This window comes from Bos taurus, chromosome 18, assembly GCF_002263795.3.
Source record: "Bos taurus isolate L1 Dominette 01449 registration number 42190680 breed Hereford chromosome 18, ARS-UCD2.0, whole genome shotgun sequence".
Taxonomy (NCBI): Eukaryota; Metazoa; Chordata; class Mammalia; order Artiodactyla; family Bovidae; genus Bos; species Bos taurus.
Genome location: NC_037345.1, coordinates 34,625,497 through 34,652,195, shown reverse-complemented (window position 1 = coordinate 34,652,195; position 26,699 = coordinate 34,625,497). Strand labels below are relative to the sequence as shown.

Genomic DNA, 26,699 nt, shown 5'->3' with positions numbered 1-26,699 from the left:
GGGAAAAAGGAGAAATCACTCAAATGTCCGTCAGTGGATGAATGGGTAAAATGTGGCGTGTCATATATGGAGTCTTCTTCAGCAAGAAAAGAGAAAAACTACTGGTTGAATCTCAAAAACATTATGCTAAGAGACAGAAGCTGGTAAAAAAAAAAAATCAATTTATATGAAGCTTTAAAAAAGGCAAACTATAGCAACAGAAAGCAAGTTAGTAGTTGTGTGGAATCAGGTTCGGGGCAGTGCCAGGGTGCACAAAGGAACTTTTCTGAGCAATGGATGCATCCTAAAACTTGATGTGATGGTGGTTGTACGTCTTATACATTTATCCAAATTTATAAAACATTTCACACCTAAAATGGGTGAATGTGTATGTGAATTATTCCACAATAAAGCTGTTCAAAAAATCAGTTTACCTAAAACTAGTCCTGGGAGTCCACTTTTGGGAAGTACACTGTGCATAGAAGGACTGAAAAACAGAAGCATGCATGCCAACAGATGCTTTCAGGATGCTGGGGAAGCATTAGAACCAGACAGTGTTCATGAGAACGGGCTTCCCTAGTGGCTCAGTGGTAAAGAATCCACCTGCCAATGCAGGAGGTGTGGGTTCAATCCCTAGGTTGGGAATATCCCCTGGAGAAGGAAATGGCAACCCACTCCAGTATTCTTGCCTGGGAAATCCCATGGACAGAGGAGCCTGGCAGGCTACAGTCCATGGGGTCGCAAAGAGTCGAACAAGACTTAGCGATGAACTAACAAGAACAACAAAAGAAAAAAAAGAAAGAAAAAAAAAAAACAAACACCAAAAGAAAGTGTTCTTTAGAAAGAAGTCTCCTTTCTCATCCAGAGTTGGTCATCTCAAGCTCAAGGGTGTACTTGTGTGCCACCTGGTGTCTATAGTGGGCAATGCGTGAATCTCCATCCTTCAAGCCCAACTTCAGGGGGCTCTGACTGGGCTGAATACAGTGGGTAGAAAGAAGGGGGACATTTCTCCTGGGAAACCAGGTACTCAGAGGGTCAGAGGTAGGGAGTCCTGGATCTATGAGAAGAGGGATACAACCTCTTATTGATATAAAGAAAGTGCTTTGGTGGAACAAAGAGGCAGAATGAACATAATTGGTGCTTTTGCATATTGAGATGAAATATAAGATAGGGTTTTGGTGGGGTGGGGTGCGGGTGGGAAGAGATGGTGAAAAGGAATTAAAAGTTTAGGGAGAATGAGGTCCATAGGAAAACGAATCATGTCAATGCCCACAGTGAGTTGGGGAATGCTCAGCAGAGGGGATGGTTGGAGGTGGGGGTCGGCAGTAGCAAGGGGGATTCTAAAAAGCAAAGGAGACCTCCCTGGATGAAGAGGCCATTGGGAGCCAACAGACAAGTCTCTTCTCCTAACATCCTAGATCTTCTGATGCCTCAATCCTGCTTCCAGGAAATATCTCACAGATAAACCTCTTCATGGATGTGCTGCGATCATGTAAAGTCTGGGCCCTACAATGTCTGCAGAATCACTGAAGATAAAGACAGGTTCAGGAGACAGTGACTGAGGAACCCGCCCAGTTCTCCTGGCCACTGTGCAGCTGGCCCAGGCTCCAGCAGCCCATGGACAAGCCCAATTCTGCTTCCTACAAAAAAAAGGGTCAATCACCTCTGTGGGACACTAAGTGAAAGAGAAGTTTGTTTAAAGGTCAACAATAGATGGCACTTAGTCTAGGAAGACAATGGGTGGGGATAGGGACATCGACATTCTGAGTAATGGGTAGCCTGGGTGGAGGGTGGGGCTGAGATCCTACACTCCCAGGATCCTAGTGTCCAGGTTTCTGATTGGCCATTTACAGACGGAGAGCATGGGGGCCTTGCTGAGAGCCAGGTGTGCAAGGTTCCCCAAGCACCTTCCTTCAGAGGTAGAGGAGAGAGAGGCTGGGGAGGCAGTGGAAGTAAGGAAGGGAAGACGGGGCTCAGGGTCCAGTGGAGTGCTAAAGAAAGTAAACTTCCATTAGTGTTTGCTCACGCAGCTTCCTGGGAAGGTTTATTGATTGTGTCTGAGAAGAGAGGACCCGTGGCAGGCTTGGGAACATCAGGCAGTTGGTTCTTCAAGGTTTCCGTGAGGATAGATGGGTAGAAGAATCAATGAATGAATGGCTGTGTGAATGAAAGAAAAAACTGCTGGCTCCTCACTGGGCATGTGTGGGCACATCTGGCAGAGCCCCACCTATACTCAAGCCCCCAACCCCCCACCCCCAGATGCAGGAAACTATAGTTCTGTGTGCTTCTCCTTGGTCTCCATTAGCTCCTGTGTCTTCTGGGGTAGGGTCTTCATCCAGAACTGGAGCCTGTGGGCCTTCAGGGCCCGGCCCACTGCAGGCTGCGTGTTCAGCTGCATGTATTGGTCCTCCTGGTCGAACATCGGCCAGTGGGGCAGACCCTCACCATTGGGGTTCCTGTAGACATGAGGGTCACTCTGAGTCCTACCAAGCTCAGATCCAAGCACCCTGACAGGTCAGGCAAGGCAACCAAACAGGGCTTGGGGAATGAGAGGGGAGGTTTCTAGAAGTAGGAAAGAAAGAAACCACCTCCCACTAGAGCATCAGTTCTACAGGAGGCAGGGCAGCCTTTGTTCCTTCCTGACAGAGGGAGGTTCTGTAGGTAACAGCACTGTCACCGCCCCTCCCCCCACCATCCAGGTCACCCAGAGATGGAAAGAGTGTCCAAGAGGATCTTGGAGCTGGGGAGGGGGCCATGCAATGAAGGACACATACACTCATGAGTCACCGTAGACAGATGAGGGGAGCCCCAGATGGATTCCAGGCCCTGCCCTCCCCACCATGGGGTTAAAGTAGGGGTGTGACATCTCACTGATTTCGAGCAAAGTTGGCCCAATACTTGATCATCTTCCTGCTCAGCAGCTCCTCCTCCTCCGTGAATTGGACTACAGAGCAAGAAGACAAGGGTCCAGGTCAGGGCAGTTCAGTCCGGCACGTGGGTCATTCCCCCGTCTCCCCACCATCCCAGGCTCTGTCCTGTCATCCCCAGCCTTCAGCTCTGCCCGATCCCCAGGCCCTGTCCTTGCCCAAGCCCCATATATTCATCCCGGCCTCTGGCTGACCCGACACTGGGTTCAACCCTGACCTAGAAGGCTCTCTTCTTCTGACACTGGAAGAGATTTAAAAAATAAATAGGAGGGCTTCCCTGGTGGCTCAGCTGGTAAAGAATTCATCTGCAATGAGGGAGACCTGGATTCAATACCTGGGGTTGGGAAGATCCCCTGGAGAAGGGAACAGCTACCCACTCCAGTATTCCGGCCTGGAGAATTCCATGGACTGTATAGTCCGTGGGGTCACAAAGAGTTGGACATGACTGAGTGATTTTAAAAAATAAATAAATAAATAGGAAAAAGAAGGGTAGGGAGGAAGGGAAAAAAAAAGAGAGAGAGAGAGAGAAAAATGCCTTTGAAATATGTTCTCTGCACCCATGCCAGACACCTAAAATCAGGGTGGGGAGAGATGGAGTATAGGTTCTGGTCTGAAGAGTCCTGGACTCCAAGCTCAGTTTTTTTTTCCCTTTCCTTTTCTTCTTCGTCTTCTTTTTTAAAATTTCCTTTTCTTTTTTGTACCTGCAGCATGCGGGACTGTAGTTTCCCAGCCAGGGATTGAACCTGTGCCCCCTGCATCAGGAGTGTAGAGTCTTAACCACTGGACCATCAGGGAAGTCCCTGGAGCTCAGTCTTTCCATCTGTCAGATCTTGGACACCTGATCCCGTCCTCTCTCAGAGCCTTAGTTTTCTCATGATTGCCCTCACCCAGGGTCTCAGCGAGCATCCCACATCCTGGGAACAAGGAGCCCCACCCAGGATGACTCACTTTGCTCATTTCTGAAGAGGAAGAGAACCTCATCTCCATGGTCCGCCCTCACAGAGCTCGGCCTGACATCCTTGAAGAAGCTGGACTGATGTTGGAACTCGTAGAAGTAGACGGGGGCGTGGGAACCTGGGGAGGTAGGGCAGATGGGCCATGACATGGCAGCCCCTCACTGGGAGCCTTCCTGCATGATCCATGGTGATGACATAGCTAGGTCCAAAGATGGTTGGAATCTGGACAATGGGGTGAGGGAATCCCAGGCTGGAGCAACGGCAGTGGGAAGGGCCTGGGTTCAAATCGTGGCCTTGGAACTTCCTAGGGTGTGGTCTTGGGCAAGTCACTGAAGGTCACTGAACTCTTTTCCTCTTCTGTAAAATGGGATAAATGTCTGTCTCTTAGACTAGCCATGAGGATTTACCGAGATGAAGGATCTCAAGTGCCTGGCACCTGGGGCCCAATAAATATATATGGGTGGGGACCTGGACACTGGTAGACCTCCCCTGACACCTGCAGCTCCAAGCTGCCCCCCTGCCAGTCTGGCTTTAGTTACAGATGTACTTACGATGAAACATTGCTACTTGGAGTGCAGGGATCACAAAAAGGTAGTCCCCCATAATCTCATGGAGCTGGTTTTGGAGGTTCTGGTGGTCTTCACTGTCCTCTATGTACTCCTCCATCAACAGCTCACCAAACTCAGGAGGCATAGTCTGCCCCAGGTGGATGAGGGAGTCAGGTTAGGCAGGCTGGCAGGGGCCGGGAGGCAGCAGGGGCAGAGGTGGGAGATGGATTCTGGGTTGGGATTGGGAACTGAGGACAGGGACCAAGCTCTGGTGGGGGTGGGGGCAGGTATTGCATAGACAGGATATCTGGGTGATGGGTTCCCCGTGCCTTGGGATAGGAAAGGAACCCCTTCCCATGAGGGCAGGTCCACAAGAACCTCACCGTCATTGTTGACAATTCCTGCAAGGCATTCCTCACGGACTCTCTGCTTATTTCCCTCCTAGTGTCAGAATTGTTCACGCTCTGGGTGGTGGGAGAGACTCAAGTTGGAAATAGGATGGGCCCAGAACTATGAAGCCCTGAGGACTTCCCATTGGATGGGCTCCCAGGCACCTGGAGGCTTGGGAGTGGGCCTCACCAAGGGGATGATCCAACCATACTCATCATTGTTGACACCAATGATGCTGGGGACAGGTTGAAAGTCGTCAGAGGCCAGCAGCTCCAGGGGGTGCTTGGGCAGGAAGATCCCATCCACCACGCCGGGGATGATCTTGACGAGCTAAGGATCCTCAAGGTCAGGTCGCAGACACTTTCTGATGCCACAGACATCATGCACCCCTTCCTGGTTCATCCCAGGATGCTCACACCCACCCCAGAAGGTCCTACATCTGCCTCAACATGGCCTGGTCTCAATTCGCACCTCATCTCCTGTAAGGGAGGCTTACAGGAGGCTCCTGTAAGAGGGCTATAAGGACACCACAGTGTGGAGCTAGAAAAACTTGCCCGTGACAGTGAAGGGTACCCAGGCTTGCCTGCCGCACACCTGATTGCCCCTCCCTTCAAAGCCACATCCATTCAGCCAAACCTTGTTGATGGCCAGAACCTCCTCTTCATTCTTGTGCCGCAGGCAGTCCACCAGGGCCTCTGAGTCAACCTGGCCACAGGCAGACAGGTTGGCTACCACCTGTGAAGAGATCAGGCAGTGGTCGGCTCATCCTTCCAGGTAGGGGAGAGAGGTATGCCCAATGCCCCAGGTGCAGGCAGGTGTACCCCCAAATCTCACAGAGTATTGTGAATGGATTTCTACAGGGTTGAAATTGTCCCAACCTCCCTGTTGCTCAGAGGACTCAGCTGGGGGGGGGGTGCCATCCCACTTTCCTAGATGGTCCTGCCTCTGATGGGGGTCCCAGGGCAGAAGTTCTATGGGCCACGGAACACACTCAGCCTCTGAGCTGACAGAGTCCTGTGAATTCTGACCCCTGAACAATCCCCAGGTAGATGGCTGTTCCCAAGGTCCTCTGATGGCAGGGGAGTCCCTGTTATCTCCACTTAACAGACAGCATAATGGGCTGAGGGCTAAGAAATGCAGGGAGCAGGTCTGGGCTTTCCACGGGTGAGGGCACTTACTTTGGCGACCTTGTCAGATGAGTTGATGGTGAGGCCAGGCAGCAGGGCCACGCCACTCTCCATGATGGCGCCATGGAAGAGTCCTTGGGACATGGGGGATATGACATGCAAAGACACGCTTATGCCACCCGCAGACTCGCCAAAAATTGTGACACGGCCAGGGTCGCCTCCAAAGTAGGCGATATTCTGCTGGACCCAGCGCAGTGCGGCCACTTGATCCAGGTAGCCCCAGTTGCCAGTTGCGTGCTTGTCTCCAGTGCTGAGAGGTGGCAAGGATGAGGGTCATGGGGCTGTCCTAGCTCCATCAGTCCTCGTTGCCCAGCCCAGCCCAACCCCAGACTCACCTGAAGAAGCCCAGCAAACCCAGGCGGTACTGGATAACGACCACCACCACGTCTCCAAAGGCTGCCAGTGCAGAGCCGTCATACATGGACGCCATGCCCAGGACAAGCCCGCCACCATGGATCCACACCATCACCTGGGGAATCCGAGGTATAGTTACCATGTGGCTCCCACCTGGCCCTAAACCCCACCAGGGCTGCTACCTAAACTAACCACCACTTTGACTCTGCTCACCTAACCACATGGACAGAACTCTAGCAAGACACAGTAGTGTCTTCATTACCTGGACTGAAGGTGACCCATGTTCTATCAGGAAAACCCACCTCCCACATGTAAGGCCTGTCCCACTTACCAGAGCCTGGCTCCATTTCCCCCAGAACCCTCTGAGGTGGAAAGAAAAGGAGTGTTTCTCTGATCACCTTACATGCATGCACATTAATTAAGAGTACTCCATTCTCACTGGCCCAATGGATAATCCAAGACTGGGGTCTCTGGCCACCTCAAAGTGCAGGCCTTAGGCACCTAGGTACCTGACTGGGTCCTGGGTATGAGTTGGTTGGGTGAGTCCACTGTCCCTCCTAGGGACACAGTTTCTGACCTCTGAGAGCAGCCAGGGTTTTGTGACCCTGTGCCGAAGGGTCAGCCATCCACGCTGGGTAAGAAGCACTCAGTGTCTTAACAGGGTCCACGTGCAGTGGGGCTCAAGCTGATCTTGTCCTTTTCAATCTTCTTGCAGAAGAAACATCCTCCCACCCCTCACCCAGTTATGTCCTGGCACTCACAGGCAGATTGGAGCCCTCATGGGAATAGGCAGGTGTGTGGATGTTGAGGTACAGACAATCTTCAGACATGGAGGTAGAAGGCAGGGTCACATTCCATAGTTCCATGCTTTTCATGCCGTCGGCGTCCTGCGGACACCTGGTGGTGGCAGGCAGTTAGTCCTGGGGCTGTGCAGTAGCTGTAACCAGATTCTGGGCCCCGATTTACTCCCAGCTACTTGGTCCAACTTTCTCTGATGCCCCACTTACATGTGATCCCTCCTTAAAGGACCTTTGCACCAGGTTACAGTCCACAGACTCTGGGAAAGCTGGAATGGAGCCCCGTCTTCCAGGGAAGCCTCAAGTTTATGAGGGCCTTGGATACTATCCTCCTGAGGCTGAGAAATCTTGACTCTTGAGGGCCTCTATGAGAACTGTTGGTTGCCTGTGTTGACATTCACCACCATATCCCTGTACTCACACACACCTGGGACAGGGGAGTAGCCCGTACACATGTGCTGCCAAAATGAATGGCTTAATTTCTCAAGAGAAGAGCAGTGCAATGTCCTTTAAAAACCTCAAGTCAATCTCTCAGAAAACCTCATCTCTCCCTCAAAGTTTCCAGCTGCAAGAACATTCACACATTCCTTGGTCAATTCCTTGAGCTCTGGGCCAGGTTGCAGTTGTGGCACCTGGCCCTGTTGGTTGGCACAGTGACTGTGAAGACTCAGGTCTGCCACTCCTTGGGAATCTACAGTATGAGCTGCTAGAATCAGGAGCTCCTACAAGGGTCAAACCTCTTTCAGAGCCACTTTCTCTGGTGTCAGAGATCACTTGGTATGATTAAAACTTAGGGAGTTACATGTCTCTGCTTGTCCCTTCAGCATGTAGATCTAATGCTCTTTTGAGTGCTAAGTCCTCAATCTGGGAAAGTTACTTTGCTCTTTCAAGCTTCAGCATGCTTATCGGAAAAATGCATTCGAATATCCATCAAACTCAGAAGGAAAACTGGCTGTGGCTTAGATGAAATAACAACTGCAACCTGGCCCAGAGCTCAAGAGTACCCTCTATACCAGGGCCTAAAGTTCCCAGACCTCCTGCTTACTTGGCTGGCTGGGAAGTCCCATCCTTTACACCACTCCAAGATTCTGGGGGCTCCGGGGGTGCAAATCGCAGCGGCCCTACAGGTGGCTTGGCAAAGGGAATTCCCAAGAAGGTGTGGACCCCCACATCAGCATTATTCACGTAGACAAGGCTCCCCTGTACCTTCCCTGTGTGTGTGGTTCGGACAGGGCGGGTAGAGTCCTGGCCTGTGGGCAGAGAGATGGACATCAGGGTTGGGTCTCCCCATTCAGCTGCCCTCCCAGACTGTTGATGTTTTCACCTCCTTCCTGTCCTCAGCTCAGCTCAAGGGACACTGATCTACCAATACTTGCTTTACAGACTCCCTGCCTGTAATTCTGCCCTGCCCCCACTGCCTTTACTGCTCCAGCCTTTTCCATCAGGCTCAGTGTACCTCTCTGGGGCTTGGCATCATGGTTTAGCCCCAGGAGCCTCAAATAGCCATATGAGCTTGATGGGGGTGAGAGTGTCCCTTCCACTCACTGTGTGCAGGCCTAGGAGCAGCAGGAGAACTATAGGAATCAGACAGACAAGATTCTTGTCCTTAAGGATCTCACATTCCAGGTGGCAAGAATGACATAAAGTATTCCCCAAATAAAGAGTGATGTTATGAGGAGAACTACAGAGGAAAGGGCAGCTGTGTCTAGAACATTAGAAAGCACAGCCCGCCCTGCTAAAGGGATCTGGCAACCAGGAAGAGATTAAGAGTCACCTAACACCTTTGCCTCATTGCAGCCAAGAAAGCAACATGGGCCACCAGCAGCTCTATTGGATCCATCAGAGAAAATTCGGCCAGAGTTCTCGCTCTTGCTGGGTCTGCTCAAACCACCATGGTCTGATCCAAAAATACGGCCTCAAAATGTGCCACCAGCGTTTCCACCAGTATGCGAAGGACATCAGCGTCGTTAAGTTGGACTAACTGGACTTGCTTAAATGGATCGTCCAGCACATCTATCTTATGCAGAAACAATACTAGCTCTTTGAAAATAAAAGTTTAAAAATTTAAAAAAAGAAAGAAAGTCACCTAACAGTTGGGGAGCTGAAATTCCTAATAGATAAAAAATTCTATAAATAAGAAAGATGACAGCAACGTACATTTGGCAAAAGAACATGAAATGGTGAAAGTGCATATTCAGATAGAATGAGGAATACCAATAAATAGCTTTTACACAAATGAGGAGATATTTGTCTCAATCATGCTAAGAGAAATGCATACTGAAACCTGAATGTGATGTCAGCAACTTATTTTGTCACAGAAAGCAAGACAATCAGACATTGTATGTTTTCTATTGGAAGTCCATTGTACTGCATATGAAGCAGTCTTGACCCTAAACAAAACAAAGCAAAACGTAAAATCTGAATTTGATCGAGACTCTAGAATATAAATACAAATTTACAGGCACACAGGGGGCAGAGAAACAGTTAAAAGACACCATACCAGCAAAATCCAAACTCTGTTATATATAGAATTTAAAAAATGATACAAATGAACAAAACAGAAACAGATTCAGGGACACAGAAAACAAATTTATGGTTACCAAAAGGAAAAAGGGGGGAGGAATAAATTAGGAGTTTGGGATTAACATATATGCACTGCTGCTGCTGCTGCTGCTGCTGCTAATTCGCTTCAGTCATGTCCGACTCTGTGCGACCCCATGGACTGCAGCCTGCCAGGCTTCTCCGTCCATGGGATTCTCCAGGCAAGAACACTGGAGTGGGTTGCCATTTCCTCCTCCAATGCATGAAAGTGAAAAGTGAAAGTGAAATCGCTCAGTCGTGTCCGACTCTTAGCGACCCCATGGACTGCAGCCTACCAGGTTCCTCCATCCATGGGATTTTCCAGGCAAGAGTACTGGAGTGGGTTGCCATTGCCTTCGCCAATATACACACTACTATATATAAAATAACCAACAAGGGCCTAGAGCCCTTATACAGCACAGGGAACTCTACTCAATATCTCATAATAATCTATAAGGGAAAAGAATATGAATATGTTTATCACTGAACCACTTTACTGTACACCTGAAACTAACTTAACATTATAAATCAACTATACTTCAAGAAAACAAACAAAAATAACCCAAATCCCAACTCTGGGATCCTCTCCAGAATAAACTAGTTTCTTCAACACAACAACAAAATCACAAGGAAAACAGAAGCGAGGCAGAGAAGGAATCTGAAGATTGAGCTTCACGAAATACTTCAAAAAGACAGGCAATAATAAATGTTGGAAAGGATGTGGAAAAACTGGAACCTTCGTACATTGCCAGTGGGAAAGGAAAATGGTGCAAGTGCTTTGGAAAACATCCTGTAGTTCTTCAAAAAGTTAAACATAGAGTTACCAAATGACCCAGCAATTCCACTCCTAGGTATAAACTCAAGAGAATTGGAAACATGTCCACACAAAAACTTGGGTATGGATGTTCATAGCAGGATTATTTATAATAGCCAAAAAGTGGAAAGAATCCAAATGTCCATCAACTGATAAATGGATTGATAAAATGTACAATATCTACACAATAGAATATATTATTCAGCAATAAAAAGAATTACCAAACATTCTACAACACAGATGAACCTTGAAAATATGCTAAGTGAAAAAAGCCAGTTCTAAAGCACCACATATTGGATGATTCAATTTATACAAAATCACAATTGGGATATTCATAGAGAGAAAATGTTGGGGCAAAGGGAAATCAATGTGGTAAACTCCATAAATATACTAAAAACCATATTAAAATGTGTGTTTATTTATTTTATTTCTTTGGCTGTGCTGGGTCTTAGTTGTGGCATGTGGGATCTTTTTTAGTTATGGCATGTGGGATTTAGCTCCCCGTGCTGTGCTGTGCTTAGTTGCTCAGTTGTGTCCAACTCTGCGACCCCATGGACCGTAGCCCGCCAGGTTCCTCTATCCATGGGGATTCTCCAGGCAAGAATACAGAGTCGGTTGCCATGCTCTCCCTCAGGGGATCTTCCCAACCCAAGGATCGAACCCAGGTGTCCCTCATCGAGGGCAGATTCTTTACCATCTGAGCCACCAGAGAAGCCCAAACATACTGGATTGGGTAGTCTATCCACGCTCCTGGGGAATTTCTTGACCCAGGAATCAAACCAGGGTCTCCTGCATTGCAGGCAGATTCTTCACCAGATGAGCTACCAGGGAAGTCCCTAGTTCCCTGCCCAGGGATCAAACATGTGCCCCCTGCATTGGGATCATGGAGTCTTAGTCACTGGCCACCAGGGAAGTCCCTACAAACCATATTAAATGCTATGTGAATTATATCTTAAATTTGCTATTAAAAAAAGAAGCACAGCTACCAGTTCTTAAAGTATGAATCTTATATAAATCGTGGTTTTAAAAAATGTCATAAATATCATGAGATAACATGAAAAAACAATGTTTGACTAGATGTTTGATTACATTAAGAAATTATGAGAGATATACACCTTTTATTTTAGTAGGACATGATTAAAAAAATTTACAAGTGATGTGATGTCTGGGATTTGCTTCAAATAATAGTGCAAAGGAGAGGCGATAATCCAAACAAAACTAAGGTGCCCAGGTCTTGATAACTGTTGAAGGCATACTGAGTCTGCTATATTATTCTCCCTACCTCAGATGGGGAGCCCTGCAGTGCTATGTGACCTCAGGCAGTCCTGACCCTCTCTGTGCCTCAGGGTGCAGGGAGGTATCCAATCAGGCTCCCAATTCCTCTGGTGCTATCTCCACCGGTTCCCACCTCCTTGGCGCCTTTCCTCCTGCATGCTCAGGTTCTGTCTGCAGAATTTGGCAGATCTGAGCCTGGTTTCATAATAAAAAGTGTTCATTTTTTTTAAAAGAAAGAAAACAAAAAACAGCCTCACGTGACTGTACTACCCTATACCTATTAGATTTACACGGATTAACATGTTTGATAACACATAGTGTGGGTGAGGCCAGAGTCAGCAGCTATTCTCACGCTCCACAGAGGGTAACTGAGCAATGCCTTTTCAAGTCAGAAGGCCCACCATTCTCCCAAGGAACATGCTGCTCTCTAGTTCCTGGTGGGATGGAATGTCTATCCATGTAATTCACTGCCTCCACCAGCCTCTAATGCTGGTTGTTTGTTATAGCAAAGGACAAAACCTGCTAAAATGTTCCTGATCAGAGGCTGGTTACATTGAGGATGCTTACTTCTTGAAGAGAAGGCCTTTCATTAAACAGGATGAAGAAGTTCTACCACGATGGGGTGTGGAAGTCACTCCTGGGGTCAGGAAGTGGAAAAGCCGGGACCAGAAAGGGAGGCAATGGGTGACCATTTAGGTGAAAACCAAGGATGCATGCACACACCCATTCTTGGGTGAACTCCTGGGCAGTGTGTGGAAAGCCCTGGAGATCTAGATGGTCCCTGTCAAAAAGCTAGGACTTGGTAGAACAGGAGAGGGACAGACCCATCACCTGTACTTATCAATTCTTCTGCTCTGAAAGTGGGTCCAATCCAACACAGCAACATGTTTAAAAAGAGGCCTCAGCCAAGCTTAGCAGATTGTGGTGCTGGAAGATTCCGGGGACCTCCTAGAGTCTGGTCAGCAAGGGGTCAGGGTGGAAGCCCAGTGGGGTGGGCCACGGGGGAGTCATGAGTGTGTGGACCCTTCCTGGGCAGATTGGACTGGGAGGGGACAAGATAGTCAAGTGTCACAGGCAGAGAACCTCTGAATTACATGATCATAGGGTTCAAGAGCCGGAGAAGGCAACGGCATCCCACTCCAGTGCTCTTGCCTGGAAAGTCCCATGGATGGAGGAGCCTGGTGGGCTGCAGTCCATGGGGTTGCTGGGAGTCGGACACGACTGAGCGACTTCCCTTTCACTTTTCACTTTCCTGCATTGGAGAAGGAAATGGCAACCCACTCCGGTGTTCTTGCCTGGAGAATCCCAGGGACGAGGGAGCCTGGTGGGCTGCCGTCTATGGGGTCGCACAGAGTCGGACACGACTGAAGCGACTTAGCAGCAGCAGCAGCAGGGTTCAAGAGCAGGTACAGGAGCTGGGGCTGTGCTCGGGTACTGTGCCCACATAGCCTAAGCTACTTATCAGTAAAAGCTACTGATAAGGGCTGGCACAAAGAGCTATTACCTTTGCCCTGAAGGCTAAGGCATACCCTCACCTCGGGTGGGTGCATGGGGTGAAGAGGATGTGGCAGTCTCTTCTGCTAGATGTAGCTGCTGGGGATGGGGGCCTCTGTAGCCTGAGCCAGTAACCTTGCCTACAACTCCGTGGAGAGAGATTCAGAGGCTGTCAGGACGTCCCTCTGGCCAAGGTTGCAACGCTCAGAGCCAAACGGTGGCAGGAAGGTTATTATTATTGTTGATGCTATCACCGATCAGCTCCAGCTCCACCACGAACACTTAGAAGGGAAATGTTCCAAATAACTTCCCACCCCGCCCGGCTGCGTCTCACAACCTAGAGCCCGTTTGCCCCTCAGCGTAGCTAGACCTGGGGCAGGCCAGACTTTTTCTCGCCTCTGGGGACGCAGAGATGCGTGGGATCATGGTTCTGTTACTGTAGCGCTCCAGCGGCTCCCACCTCCCGGACGCCAGTACCCGCTCTCCCACCCCCACCTCCATCCCCACAGCCTCTGCAGAATTTGGCCAAGTCCTACCCCGGTCCCTATGTTGCCCTGCGCGGGAGCCTCACCCTGGCCCGGGACGAGGAGAAGCAAGAACCCGAAGGCCACGGCCCTCAGACGCAAGCGAGGCCCGTCCGGCTTCATCGTGAGCTCAGAAGTCTTTTCTGTACTACTGGCGGGCACACGGCTTTTCAAGAGGCTGCGCGGGGACCCGTCCAGCCAGGACTCGACCAGTCAGTGCCTCGCCCAGGTCTGTAGTTTGGACTGGGCAGGGCGTAGGCGGGAGCAAAGGTGGGTTTGGCAGGAGAGCGGGACTAAATGGGTTAAGCCCAGTGGCAGGCAAGGGCTAGCACAACCGCTTCCCTTCTGTCTGGGTCCCCTTGGGCTTCCTTCGAAGAGGCATTGAGGCTTCCGCAGTTCTCCGCAATACCAAGACCCCTCTCCCCAAACTTGCGTTCAGTGTCCCTACAGTCACAGGCTTGACAAATGTGGTGCTGGGGCGGGGGCGGGGGGAACCGGTGCGAGGAGCGCGGAGAGGGAGCAATAAGCTGTAATTGGGGAAACCGGGAGCGTTTCCTTGAGGAGGGGCACGATCAGAATTCCCACAGACAAGAGATATCAAAACGACTTTCGTTCAGAGGGAAAGGAACCGCTCGAGTAAAGGCAGGAAAACGTGACTGCCAGTCATTCCAAAAACTCCTCCTTGTTTTCAGGGATCGATTTCCTGGGTTCAGCTTCATCCCCTTACTGTCTCTGGTCTGAGGGTCTCCTTGAGCCCCCCGCCCTACTCAGCAAAGGTCCCCCTTTTGAAATGCACACTTGATTGTGGCACTCATCTTAAGGACACCCTCAACCTCATCCCGGGTCTTTCCCTGTCCCCAGCTCTTTCCAAAATCGAGGTCAGTTATTTATCCATTGGACAAACATTTAAAGAACGTCTGCTGGTCCGCGTGCTGGGGACTGGGAGAGCACTCTCGGGCCCCAGGTGCAGATGGAGCTACAGGTGCGTGTCCGGGAAGTTCCGAAACGCAGTGAGCCGTTCCGGGGCAGACAGGCAAGTCTAGGCAACTGCCCAGCCTACGGGGCAGGTTTCTCAGAGGAAATGATGCCTGGCTCGATCTCATTCGGATCTTCAGTGCTCCAGCCTTATCCTGCGGTGCCCAGCACCCTCCCGGCTCGCACAAGTGCTCCCTTCTCGGTGCCGTTGTTGGAGGCGCTCGGTATGTTCCCGGGTCCGGGTGGAGAGCTCATGGTGGCCACCGTCCCACCCATACCCCAGGTGGAGCAAGAGCAGCGCCGCGTGTCCCTCGCGTTACCCCGTCACCACGCCACGCCCCATTCCCGTTCCCCGGAAGTGCGCCGTAGGAGAGGAAGTGCATGCCTAAGGTCGCCGGCAGCGGTTCCGCGATGGTGGGCGGCGGCGGCATGGGGGGCGGTCTCCTGGAGAACGCTAACCCCCTCATCTACGAGCGCTCTGGGGACCGGCCAGTGTCCGCGGGCGAGGAGGACGAGCAGGTTCCAGACAGCATCGACGCGCGCGAGATCTTCGATATCCACCGCTGCCGGGCGCGGGGGTGGAGGGCGGTTTTCGGGGGCATGGGATGCGGGGGATGAAGTGACGTTGTGTAGTCGGTGCAGCTGTGTTAGGGCCGGGCATTCCGGCGGAGGCTTCTCAGTGGGCAAAGGCGCAGAGTCCTCTTTCCTTCACTTGGCACATTTGATTCGCTCCATCAATGACCCGGAGCATCCCCTGACGCTAGAAGAATTGAACGTAGTAGAGCAAGTCCGGGTTCAGGTGAGTCACTCCCAGCGTCCAGCGTAGCGACTTGTTCGGGAGAGCCACGATAGCTCAGCTGTGCACCTAGGGGCTGGTGTGCTTTCAGGACACGGACTCCTCCCTCAGTGGCTCTTTGGAACATTTGCACACCCATTTTATGGATGAGGAAACTGAGGCCCATACTTGTTAGACGACTTGTTTGAAGCAACAGACTAAAAAGAGGGGCTCAGGACTGAACGGGTCATGACTCCTAACATCCCTCTCCCCAACTAGGTGAGCGACCCCGAGAGCACAGTGGCTGTGGCCTTCACACCCACCATTCCACACTGCAGTATGGCCACCCTTATTGGCCTGTCCATCAAAGTCAAGCTTCTTCGATCCCTTCCCCAGCGTTTCAAGGTGAGTTTGAACTTAGCCCTGTGGGTGGGGCAGCTGTGAGTGTTTGTCACTGAGGAGGATATGGGAGCATGAGTCTGGATGTCAGAGAGATCTGGAAGGAACCTGGCTAGCAGAGATGAAATTGGGAGGAGACTTTCCAACTGGATAGGACAAGAATAAAGACCCACATGGAAAGTGCAGAAAAGTAGTGAGGAGTGTGGCAGTTTGGGCAGTAGGGAGCCACAGATAAGGTTGGAGCAGGGGTGGAGGGTGCAGGCAGGTCTTTAAGTCAGTAGCCATTGGCCAGACATTTGGGTAGTGATGTACTGGCAGTGAGTGGATTTGGAAGGCCGGAGTCCAAAAGCATAATTAGGAGTAGGATCAACTGGAGGGGGTGAGTGGGGAGAAGGGGGTAGGCAGGTGTGTGGGTGCTCAGGCCCACCTCTCTCCCTCCCAGATGGATGTGCACATTACACCAGGGACCCATGCCTCAGAACATGCAGGTAAGTGTGGGCTGGTATTGAAACATTAGCCCCGAGGCTTCCCCCTTGCCATGATGGTTTCTAGGGCAAGATTGGGGGTGTGGCACTAGGCAGATGCTTTAGGTGGCCGCCTAAAGCAAAGTTGGCCTGACTTGAGTCTCCTGTGTTTACCATATTCTTTCACTCCTGCCTTCTCTCTCTTCTAAGTATATAGGACCAGGGTGTGCCAGGCCTTATAGTGTAGCAGGCAGACGAGAGTGGCCAGGTGGGAAGGGGTCATAAGAAAGTGGGGGAAGTATGGGCTCAGATGGTTGGGGTAGCCAGATCAAGACTTGGAATCCTGGGAAGATGACAGGAGGGCTTTGTTGGGGGTTGGGGGGGTTAGATATATTTCACCACTCTCTTCTTTCCACCTAGTGAACAAGCAGCTTGCAGATAAAGAGCGGGTGGCAGCTGCCCTAGAGAACACCCACCTGCTTGAGGTTGTGAACCAGTGTCTGTCAGCCCGGTCTTGAGCCTGGATTTTTGCTCCCAGCCCCACGCAGGGCTCCTGGTTTTGTTTTCTTGAATCATTGACAATAAGAAACTAACATTTTGCATTTTGTAATAAACCCTTAACTTATATTCATTTCCCAGGGTGCCTGAGAGTCTTTCATCTCTGTGGGGTCACTCTCGATTTGGGATGGGGGTGGTAGTGAGTGCCTATACAGGATGAGTCAAGGAGGTTTGGTTCATTTAAAAAATTTCTCCCAATGATTTGATTGGGAAAAGTTGCAAGTATGCCAAAAAATTGAAAGAATAAGGTAGCACACAGTCTTGTATACCCACCACCTAGATTTAACAGTTCTTAAGATGTTACAACACTGGCTTTATTTATATGTGTGGAGAATATAAATATACCTGACAGTAAACTGCAGACATACAACCCTTCACTTCTAAGTACTTCATCTTATGTCTCCTAAGATTAAGCCTGTAACCACAGTACTGTTATCTGGTCCCAAAGCAAACAATTCCCTGACACTAATATCTAATATCCAGTCATATATGAATTTCCCCACAGTGTCATTCATAATTGTTTGTTTAATCAGGCTCCAGTCAAATTCCATGTATTGCATTTGGTTGTCATCTCTTTAGCCTCTTCTAGAACTATCTCCCCACCTCCCCACCTTTTAATCTTTCTTGACACTATTTTGAAAAGCACAATGTGAGTTGTCCTGGAGAAGTCCCACAGTCTAATTTCTTCCTTTGCTGTGTTTCCTATAAACTAGGAATTGGTTGAGTTCAGGTTAGTTCTATTAATGAGAACCTTGCCCAGGAGTGTTCTATGCATCCTTAGTATCCACCAGTAGCTGTGTGATGCCAGCTTGTCCCCATCCTCGGTGAAGCTCAGTCTAGTCCCCCGGCCAGGGTAGTGACAGCAGATTTCTCTGTTGAAAGCCACCTGAAGCACTGTCTCCACCAGTATCCTCCAGTTGTGTCACCCCAGGTGCTCAGGTCTGGAGCCTCTGCCTCCCACAGCACAGTTGGTCACCAGGATAGGCTGGGGGGCTTAGCCCTTGGATCAGCCAGTCAGAAGTCATAATGTGATTCCCTGCCTCCATTTCTTTGAGGAAAAATTCAGTTATTAAGAAGACTTGCCAGCCCATCTGGTGGGCAGAGCCTTCCAGAGGCCTCAGCAAGGGGCCTGGGCCCTTGGCACATCTGTTCCTGGGGGCCTTCTGAAGATATTGAGCCTGTCCTGAGAGTGGGCATTGGCAGAAGCCTAGATATGTTAGTACCTAGGTGGCCAATTCTTGAGCCAGCCCTGTGTGGCATCTTTCTTATCTCTATTATGCAGGTGAGGAAAGAAGCTTCTAGAATAAGTAAGTGACTCCCAAAGACCTCCAGTTAGAGTAGAGGTACCTAAGGAGTTCAGCAGGTACTGCTCAGCTGGCAGGGGGCGCTGTTGCCTGGCTGGAGGGGCCTATGCTGTGTTAAGTCACTTCAGTCCTGTCCCACTCTGTGTGACCCCATGGACTATAGACCACCAGGCTCCTCTGTCCATGGGATTCTCCAGGCAAGAATACTGGAGTGGGTTGCCATGCCCTCCTCCAGGGGATCTTCCCGACCCAGGGATCGAACCCTCATCTCTTAAGTCTCCTGAATTGGCAGGCAGGTTCTTTACCACCAATGTCACCTGGTTTCCAGGCAGGAGTGGCTTTGCCACCCAGTGACCAAGATCTGGCAGCTCAGAGAGGTGGAGTCATCAGTTCATGTCACCCAGTTTCTTCATGTGTGATGTGGGAAGTGGTGACAACAGCTCAGGACTGCTCTGAGGGGATTGCAAGTGGATCTAGGACCATTTCAGGTGACCTTCCAGGCAGAGTACCCACCCTCCCATTTCCAAGGATGAGGCAGCTCAGTGCTCCAGAGAGGCAGGTGACCAACCAGCCAGGGTCCCTCAGGCCCCAAGGAGGCTTCCCAACCACCAGTACCCAGCTGTAGATTTCACCGCCTGTGTACGTCTGCAGTGACAGCCCGGATCTGTCTAAGATCTGTGGTGTCTCTGTTCAGCTGGGGGTTGTGGGGGGGTGGGTCACAGGGGAGACAGGTGTCACTGAGTCATTCAGCTGGCCCTCCTGGCAGCCAGGCCACAGTGGATGAGGGACACCAAGCTGCTCACATCCAGCCAGCCAGCGTATCAGATATCCCCTTTTCAGTTTTGACTCATCTGGGCCTGGCCCCCAGCTGCCTGCAGTGACACCATTTGTGAATACTGGACTAATGCCTGAGTAACTTTCTGGAATCCCAGCTGCTATCTGCAAACACGGGGGTAGGGGTAGGGTTGGAGGGTGAGGGGGGAATGAAGTTTCAGGTCCCTGAAGCCCTCCACCAGGTGTGTCTGGCTGTGCTGTTTCTGGCCTATGACTTCTCAGGCCTCGGTTACCATGTCTACAAAATGGGAACAACAAATCATAGCTAAGTGAGACCAACCCAGGGATTAGAGGACACATATGAACATGCCAGGTCTGTCCATTTTTGCTCATCATCCTGCCCAAAGCACAAGGGCCTGGCATACAGTTAGGTAATACAGGTCAGTGAAATGAATGAATCGAGCCTTAGAACAGAACAGAGGAACTGGGGCATGGGAGCTGTGGTGTGAGAAGGGGTGGGGACACTGAAATCCAGCCAAGTTCCCTTTGCAGCATTTTGCTACCCCAGGAAGGGGAAGGGCTTAGGGTCCCACAGAGAAAAGGTGGGTAGTGGGGAGAGGGGAGAAGTATCTGTACCTGCCCCTGTCCTGGGCAGACCACTGTTGTGGACAGAATGGAGCAGGAGCAGGAGAGAACCAGCAGGAGAGGGCCCACAGAGCCACTCAGCCTGTCCTGTCCAACCAAGGGTGATAATAAAAGTGTTCATACTGAGATATCGATATTACTATATGCCAGACACATGCCAACCAGTTTACCTCTGAATTTCATGTTATTTATACCTTTTCTTTCTTCTTTTTTGGATGCACCATACAGTGGGTGGGATCTTAGTTCCCCAACCAGGGATCGAACCTGCATCCCCTGCATTGGAAGCATGCAATCTTAACCACTGGACCACCAGGGAAGTCCTCAGATTATTCATATCTTATAACCACCGCCATGAAGGCACTATTCCTGTTCTACACAGGAGGGAACTGAGGCTCAGCCAAACTAAATGGGAAGAGGTGAAACAGCTAGCAAGGTGCAGAGCTGGGATCTGAAGGCCAGGCTCTCCTGAGGGTGTTCTTGCCTCGGTCTGTTCCTCCTAGGCAGCCAAGCTCAGCCCAGAGAACTGAGAGGACGGAGAATTGGGGGTGTTTCAAGGGCATGTCCTGGTATGGTTCCTGGGGCCCCTGGCCATACTGATGCATGTTGGGGAATGCTTGGGGCCTGAGTGGCCCAGTGTGGATGCAGTTCCCTTGGCAATGAGGAAACATTGCTGAGGTCAAGAGCTTAGATTATCAGAGGGGAAACCCAGCCCTAATTCCTTACATGACCACAGCTACCCCCCCAACACCCACCCTCTGTCGGACATCCAGGGGCTCTTGTCAGCAGCAAGGTCATGTGTAAGGTGGTTAGGAGAGGCCGTGAGCAGCCCAGCTGGGATTCCTGATGGAAAGTGGTTTGCTGGCTCTTAGGACTTTTGTTGTTTGTTTGGGTTTTTTTTGGCTATGCTGCATGGCATGGTGGGATCTTAGTTTCCTGACCAAAGATCAAACCCATGCCCCCTGCATTGGAAGTGCAGAGTCTTAACCACTGGACCACCAGGGAAGTCCCAAGACTTTTGTTCTTTGACAGGAGGCTCAATCCATGACTCCATCTTCCCACTGGACCTGGTCCAGGAAGCTAGAGCCAACATGGGGTTGCCCAGTCCTCCCAAGACCCCCCAAGCCATGTGAAGGACACAAATGGATGGACCACCCCTCAGTTCAGGCCTTGCTTGCTTTGAGGACGTCAAGAACTAGAGGGGCCTGCGTGAACTCTCTAACACTTACCTAACCAGGCCCTGCTCATTCCAAGGCCATTTCAGATATTGCCAAGGAAACTGACACAGCAGCCAGAGAGCCCTGACCCTGGTCTCCATGACAACCTACAGCAGCCCACTAGGATCCATCCATTCGTGATGTCACCTGAGCCCTGAATGGGTGCCCCCCACCCCCATCACACCCCTCACAATCAAACGTCAGTCTAATAGGAGGTCCCTGTTATAAAGTACCTCACAGCTTGCCTGCCCCCAGTCCTCACACACCCCAAACACGAGCAAGGCAATAATAGAGGGGCTGGGATAGAGTAATAGAAGCTGGGAGAGAAGCAAAACCTAGGAGCCTGGGGACAGATTTAGGACTAGAAACCAAGTCTCTCCATTACATCTCCTCCCCTCTGTGCCCCAGCATCTTCCCTGGGTCTGAGGAGGGGCTGATCTCTGGGCAGTGGTGGCACCAAGTGGTGGCTATCCCATTCCCAACCGCCTGACCCCATCCATGTGTGCATGCACACTCAGTTGCTAAGTCGTGTCCAACTCTTTGCGACCTCATGGACTGCAGCCCGCCAGGCTCCTTTGTCCATGAGATTTCCCAGGGAAGAATACTGGAGCAGGTTACCATTTCTTTCTTCCCAATCCCTAGGGTTCTCCCCAACTTAGGGATTGAACCTGGTCTCCTGAATTGTAGGTGGATTCTTTACCACTGAGCTACCTGGGAAGCCCGATCCCATCCATGCTCTATGACTATGAACCTCCAGACCCCGAGTGTGCCTTGAATTATAGGCCCAGTCTGAGACTAAAGGGAAGGAAGAAGACATTGAAGACTCTGACTGGAACCAGACCTGATCCAGTCTAGTCCCACCCCTATCCGCTCCTGCTGGTCTCTGACACCTGCCTGCCAGGATTTCCCTAACTTTGGGCAACCTCCAGGCCAGGAGCCGAATGACCAGGTATTTTTAGCAGAGTTGCTGGCAGCTGCCTGGAGGGTGCTGAGGGGGAGGTGGTGCTGAGTCCATCCTTTTCCTTCTCTGGGCCCACATTCCCTCTTCAAGATTCAAACTTGCACCTCTACCTGCACCACACTGCCAGAGGGCCTCCCTTCTCCACCCCTTCCCCACAGGCCTCTGAGGGCCCCTTTGGGGGCTCAGGTGTCACTAACCCTCATCTCAAAGGGCAGGCTCATCAGGTAGAATCGTCAACTCCCAAAGGCAGGAATCAGAGTGGGTAGGACCTGGGGTTGAGGTTAGAAGCTTGGATTTAGGGCCCCAAAACAAATGGGTGTCATGGGCAGTGAAGGGTGAAGTCCGTGGACCTGTAACTGGTCTGCTTGCTTGGGCAACAGGCCAGGACTGGGAGAGAGGGAAGCGAGAAACCACTTTTAAAGGGCCAGACCTAAGTCAGCCCTAGTGGGGACTTGGCCCACTGGGCTGATAGGGCTTCTTCCCGCCTTGTCCCCCCCACCCCCGCACCCCCCCTCCACCCCGCCCCATCCGTGATGGCACTCTCCACCTCTGTCCCCCTCCTCCTCGTACCATTCACATACACCCTCTCCTTCTTCTTCCTTACCTGCCCTCCACCCACCCCCAATTGTCTCTCACACACACATTCAGACCGGGCTTTTGTCTGCGGGGTCTGTCCCTGCCCCGCCCTAGAGAGTGAGGCAGGGCTGGATGGGTGTGAGGTCCTAGGAGGAGGGTGGGGGATTCCCCTCGGGGGAGGTAGACCGACACGTCAGCCCCCGCATCGCGCAGACGGGGGCGAGCGCGGGGGTGGGGGTGGGGGCGGGGGCGGGCAGAGGCTTAAATAGGCGACTCTGGAGCCTGAGCCCAGTACGGACTGAGAAGGCGGTGGCTGCGACTGGTCCAGTGTTCGCGCCTAGGTCTACGGGTGGACTGTATCCGAGCCTGGTACCTACCTAGTCCTCACCGTGTCTGAGTGGGTGAGTGTCCTGGCAGAACGGGGTTGGGGTGGTCTCACCGTCTGGGATGGACGAGCCAGGAGGGTGGGTCACTTGTCAGGGCGCAAAGACCTTCCGCGGCAGGTCCTACACCCCGAGCATCTTTCCGGACCCGTGGTCAGGCAGGCGTGTCCCGGGTCCAGCCTCCTACTCCATGTCCACCGCGGCTTACGCGGCCACCCGGATTCCCGTTCCCCAGACGGCGTCCGACGCGATGACTCTGAACGGCGGCGGCAGCGGAGCCGGCGGGAACCGCGGCGGGGGCCGGGAACGCGATCGCCGTCGGGGCAGCACACCTTGGGGCCCCGCGCTCCCGCTGCACCGCCGGAGCATGCCGGTGGACGAGCGCGACCTGCAGGCGGCGCTGTCTCCGGGCGCTCTGACAACGGCCGAAGCCGGGACAGGGGCCCAGGGTCCGAGGCTGGACTGGCCCGAGGGCTCCTCCGACTCGCTCAGCTCAGGAGGAAGCGATTCAGACGAGAGCGTTTACAAGGTGCTGCTGCTGGGGGCGCCTGGCGTGGGCAAGAGCGCTCTGGCGCGCATCTTCGGAGGTGTAGAGGACGGGCCTGAAGCGGAAGCCGCAGGTGAGGGACTGGGAGGGACTGTTCGAGGGAGGGGCGAACACAGGGTTAGGACTAGGGGCTGCAGGACTGGGGATCAGGGTTAAAAGCAGCAAATACCAACGGAATTCTGAAGGTGCTTTGAGAATCGCGTCTACCTCCCCCTTTCACAGATGGGGAAACTAAGGGGGAAGGTACCCTAGCCTTTAGTAGGGAAAGAAATGCTTGGAGTAGAAGACCCAGGGCATATGTTTAATTGTTCTGTAGTGTGAGGACAGGATAGCCCCCCCTGCCAGGACCGGCGAGAACACAGCCAGAGGGAGAGTCTAGGAGAGGAGTCCTAGGTAACCAAGATCCCCAGGGCATGTCTGTTCTAACTCAGGCCACTGTGATAAAACTATCCTGGGTCTCAGGCAACAGAAGGGCAGGGAGCCCAGGAATGGCCACCCAGGACATTGCTAGCTTGGGGAAGGGGTAGCTAGGTGGGGGCCCCGGCATATCACGCCCTTCACCCGCCCCCCATTTCTCAGCCCTGTCATTTCCGTTACTATATAGCATCCATCATTGGAGGAGAAGGTTGGGGGGCTTTGGGGAGGAGTTGAAGGGTGTGGCCAGAATAAGACGCCTGATGTATTGGAGGAGGGGGGGCTTGTGGCTGCCAGCAAGTAACCTGACTACTGGTCTCCTGCCCAGGGCACACATATGACCGCTCCATCATGGTGGACGGAGAAGAGGCGTCACTCATGGTCTATGACATTTGGGAGCAGGTAGGATGTAGGCTGAGACCCAGGGCTGGGTGAGGGGTGAGCTGGGGTAGGGACCTGCTGGGAATGACAGCGTTGTAGCTGGGGTGTGAGGACTATTGGGTAAATATGTGTCTGTGTCCCCTAGGATGGGGGTCGCTGGCTACCTGGCCACTGCCTAGCCATGGGAGATGCATATGTCATTGTGTACTCAGTGACCGACAAGGGAAGCTTCGAGAAGGCCTCAGAGCTGCGGGTTCAGCTGCGGCGGGCGCGGCAGACAGATGACGTGCCCATCATCCTAGTGGGCAACAAAAGCGACCTGGTGCGCTCTCGCGAGGTCTCCTTGGACGGTGAGCAGGGAGCTGGGTTGGAAAGGGAGGGAGATCCTGGCTGCACTGTGGTCCACTCAGTCTTGACTCAGCTCGAGTCCCTGGGGATCATCAGTGGCTAAAAATGTCCAGGAAGAAAACTCAGGGAGGCAGGGGGAGAGCTTCTGCCCTCCCACAGGTCTCCCAAGTCCTGAGTCCTGGGGAAGGGACCAGATGCACTAGAGGAGGTAAAAGCTGCTGGACCAACTCAGAGCCCTCCTTTTCTGTCCTCTTTGTCCCTGGCCTGGCTGATGAGGGGTGAGGAGAGTTCAGGGACTCAGGCCAGGAGGCCAGAGCCTGGATTCCAGGCCCAGTCCAGTCTCTGCATAGTCTTGCCCCTGGGGAGAACCCCTCCCCCAACATTGGGCTCAGCATCCTCTGTGACCCTCAGACCTGAACCCCACAGAAGAACCAGCAGTGACTTGATGATGTCCTCCCCCCCAGCACTACCGTTTAAATATCAAACTTCGAATTATTTCAATAAATGAATCTCCTTTTGTGGGCCTCTGTGAGCTCCTTAAACATGGGCAAGCTCTGCAGCTGGGTGACCCAGTGATGCCTGGGCCCCTCCCTACATGAGCCGGGGTTCATCATGTTCCTGGGGAGGATCCAGGACTCCCTTCCCCTTCCCCACGGATAGCTGCCAAGGTGTGGCCAGGGTTGGAGTGGGCTTCTCACCCACTCACCTTTTGCTTACTGATGTGTGCCTGTCTCCCACCCCCGCCACACACACCAGAGGGCCGGGCCTGTGCCGTTGTCTTTGACTGCAAGTTCATCGAGACGTCGGCTGCACTGCACCACAACGTCCAGGCACTGTTCGAGGGTGTCGTGCGTCAGATACGCCTGCGCAGGGACAGCAAAGAGGCCAACGCGCGTCGGCAAGCGGGTACCCGGCGGCGAGAGAGCCTGGGCAAGAAGGCGAAGCGCTTCCTGGGCCGCATCGTCGCTCGAAACAGCCGCAAGATGGCCATGCGTGCCAAGTCCAAGTCCTGCCATGACCTATCGGTGCTCTAGACCCTGGGGCACTTGCTGTATTGTGCAGACAGATGGGCTGATTGGTGGGCTGGCCCAGCCAACCGCCCAAGGTGCCTCAGAGCTGGCTCAGACTCTGGGCGTCCCCCAGCTCACGGTCATGGACAGACAGACAGTGCTGCCCAGGGAGGCGGCTCCCAGTGGCCGTTGAGGGCTGGGCCCACCAAGATGCCTGTGCCGGCCCGTGTGCATCCCAAGCAGCAGGCTGACCCCAGCCAGCCCTTGGGGACAGGCCTGTGAATGGGGAGAGGACTCTGCCTTTCCCTACACCCTGGTGTGCATGCCCTGGAGGGAGGCTGTTCAGTGCAGTGGCTATTTGTTTACATGCAGATTTTTGTAATAAAGACTATTTCCCGATAGGCCAGGGCTGGCAACTTTGTGTTTCCTTTGATTCTGGGGGCTGTAGGAACAGGAGAGTTTCCTTAAGTTGAGGAAGGGGGCTCACTGCCCTACCCCAGTCTGTGGCCTTAACTATTCTAATGTTTGTGCCCAGCTGCGTCCAAGGGGCAGGTGTGGATTGTGGTCTGGTTGCAGGGGTAACAGGGTTGGGGGTGGGGGTCCAAGCAGCAGGAAGAGACATGAATCTCACCCAACCTGTTATTCAGATTCTTCTGTACTGGGGCCTGGCATTGCCCAGCTGATCAAGGGTTCAATCACTGCAAATCCACACCAGTATCCTTGCCTGGAGAATCCTGTGGACAGAGGAGCCTGGAGGGCTACAGTCCATGGGGTTGCAAAGATTCAGACATTACTGAGCGACTAACACATACTGTACGTAAAGGAAATTGAGGCTGCCCAAGAGACCACGTTCTGCCCCCGGGTGTCATGGCCAAACAAGATTCCTGGGTCTGTTTCCTGGGTGGTTGTCTCTGGCCTGCTCCCTCTTGAGGGGCTGGAAAGCTGCTAAGGTGGTGTGACTGTGGAAGACTTCCGAGACTCCCTGGCTGGAGAAGGAAGCAGCTGGTTTGTTAAGGCTGGGGTGAGGAAGGCACAGGGCCTCCCCAGTGGCTCAGTGGTAATGAATCTGCCTGCAATGCAGGAGCTACAGGAGATGCCAGTTTGATGCCAAATGATTCCTGGGTGGGGAAGATCCCCTGGAGGAGA

The 26,699-nt window shown here is 52.3% G+C and overlaps 4 protein-coding genes across 8 annotated transcripts; 3 read left to right on the top strand and 1 right to left on the bottom strand.

Moving 5' to 3' along the window:
- Positions 1 to 1,990: 1,990 nt before the first annotated feature.
- CES2 (carboxylesterase 2) lies at positions 1,991 to 14,058 on the bottom strand. 3 transcript variants are annotated; one of them, NM_001034260.2, is given in 12 exon segments: positions 1,997 to 2,435; positions 2,851 to 2,923; positions 3,855 to 3,980; positions 4,414 to 4,558; positions 4,794 to 4,874; positions 4,990 to 5,130; positions 5,437 to 5,535; positions 5,979 to 6,237; positions 6,323 to 6,456; positions 7,103 to 7,238; positions 8,184 to 8,388; positions 13,873 to 14,058. In NM_001034260.2, coding segments are annotated over 12 exon segments (1,662 nt in total). In that variant the 5' UTR covers positions 13,949 to 14,058; the 3' UTR covers positions 1,997 to 2,248.
- Positions 8,669 to 9,142, top strand: LOC112442294 (small ribosomal subunit protein uS14-like). Its single transcript, XM_024978975.2, has one exon. The coding sequence runs from the start codon at positions 8,949 to 8,951 to the stop codon at positions 9,117 to 9,119; it is 171 nt and encodes a 56-aa protein (XP_024834743.1). The 5' UTR covers positions 8,669 to 8,948; the 3' UTR covers positions 9,120 to 9,142.
- Positions 14,059 to 14,137: 79 nt separating the features above from the next.
- Positions 14,138 to 17,071, top strand: CIAO2B (cytosolic iron-sulfur assembly component 2B). Of its 3 annotated transcripts, none has more exons than XM_059876891.1 (5): positions 15,173 to 15,355; positions 15,522 to 15,599; positions 15,855 to 15,980; positions 16,417 to 16,462; positions 16,859 to 17,069. In XM_059876891.1, exons 1-5 carry the CDS (start codon positions 15,182 to 15,184, stop codon positions 16,954 to 16,956), a joined length of 522 nt encoding a protein of 173 aa, XP_059732874.1. In that variant the 5' UTR covers positions 15,173 to 15,181; the 3' UTR covers positions 16,957 to 17,069. The 3 variants fall into 3 exon arrangements, with proteins under 3 accessions (XP_059732873.1, XP_059732874.1, NP_001179967.1); NM_001193038.1 differs by having other exon boundaries at positions 15,212 to 15,353; positions 15,520 to 15,599; positions 16,859 to 17,071; XM_059876890.1 differs by having other exon boundaries at positions 14,138 to 15,599.
- Positions 17,072 to 22,760: 5,689 nt separating this feature from the next.
- RRAD (RRAD, Ras related glycolysis inhibitor and calcium channel regulator) lies at positions 22,761 to 25,957 on the top strand. The gene is given in 5 exon segments (NM_001045913.2): positions 22,761 to 22,871; positions 23,089 to 23,473; positions 24,143 to 24,216; positions 24,341 to 24,545; positions 25,300 to 25,957. Coding segments are annotated over 4 exon segments (927 nt in total). The 5' UTR covers positions 22,761 to 22,871; positions 23,089 to 23,103; the 3' UTR covers positions 25,578 to 25,957.
- Positions 25,958 to 26,699: the final 742 nt, after the last annotated feature.

What these genes read in the sequence shown, in the direction of transcription:
- CIAO2B (XM_059876890.1), top strand. Translation starts at nt 14,796, where the DNA reads ATGGAGCTACAGGTGCGTGTCCGGGAAGTTCCGAAACGCAGTGAGCCG. An exon ending in TAGAGCAAGTCCGGGTTCAG is followed by an intron (nt 15,600 to 15,854) that starts GTGAGTCACTCC and finishes CTCCCCAACTAG; the next exon opens with GTGAGCGACCCCGAGAGCAC. An exon ending in CCATGCCTCAGAACATGCAG is followed by an intron (nt 16,463 to 16,858) that starts GTAAGTGTGGGC and finishes CTTTCCACCTAG; the next exon opens with TGAACAAGCAGCTTGCAGAT.
- LOC112442294 (XM_024978975.2), top strand. Translation starts at nt 8,949, where the DNA reads ATGGGCCACCAGCAGCTCTATTGGATCCATCAGAGAAAATTCGGCCAG.
- CES2 (XM_015475718.3), bottom strand. An exon ending in GGTTTGCTGGGCTTCTTCAG is followed by an intron (nt 6,238 to 6,322) that starts GTGAGTCTGGGG and finishes GCCACCTCTCAG; the next exon opens with CACTGGAGACAAGCACGCAA. An exon ending in CCTCTTCAGAAATGAGCAAA is followed by an intron (nt 2,924 to 3,854) that starts GTGAGTCATCCT and finishes CTTGCTCTGTAG; the next exon opens with TCCAATTCACGGAGGAGGAG.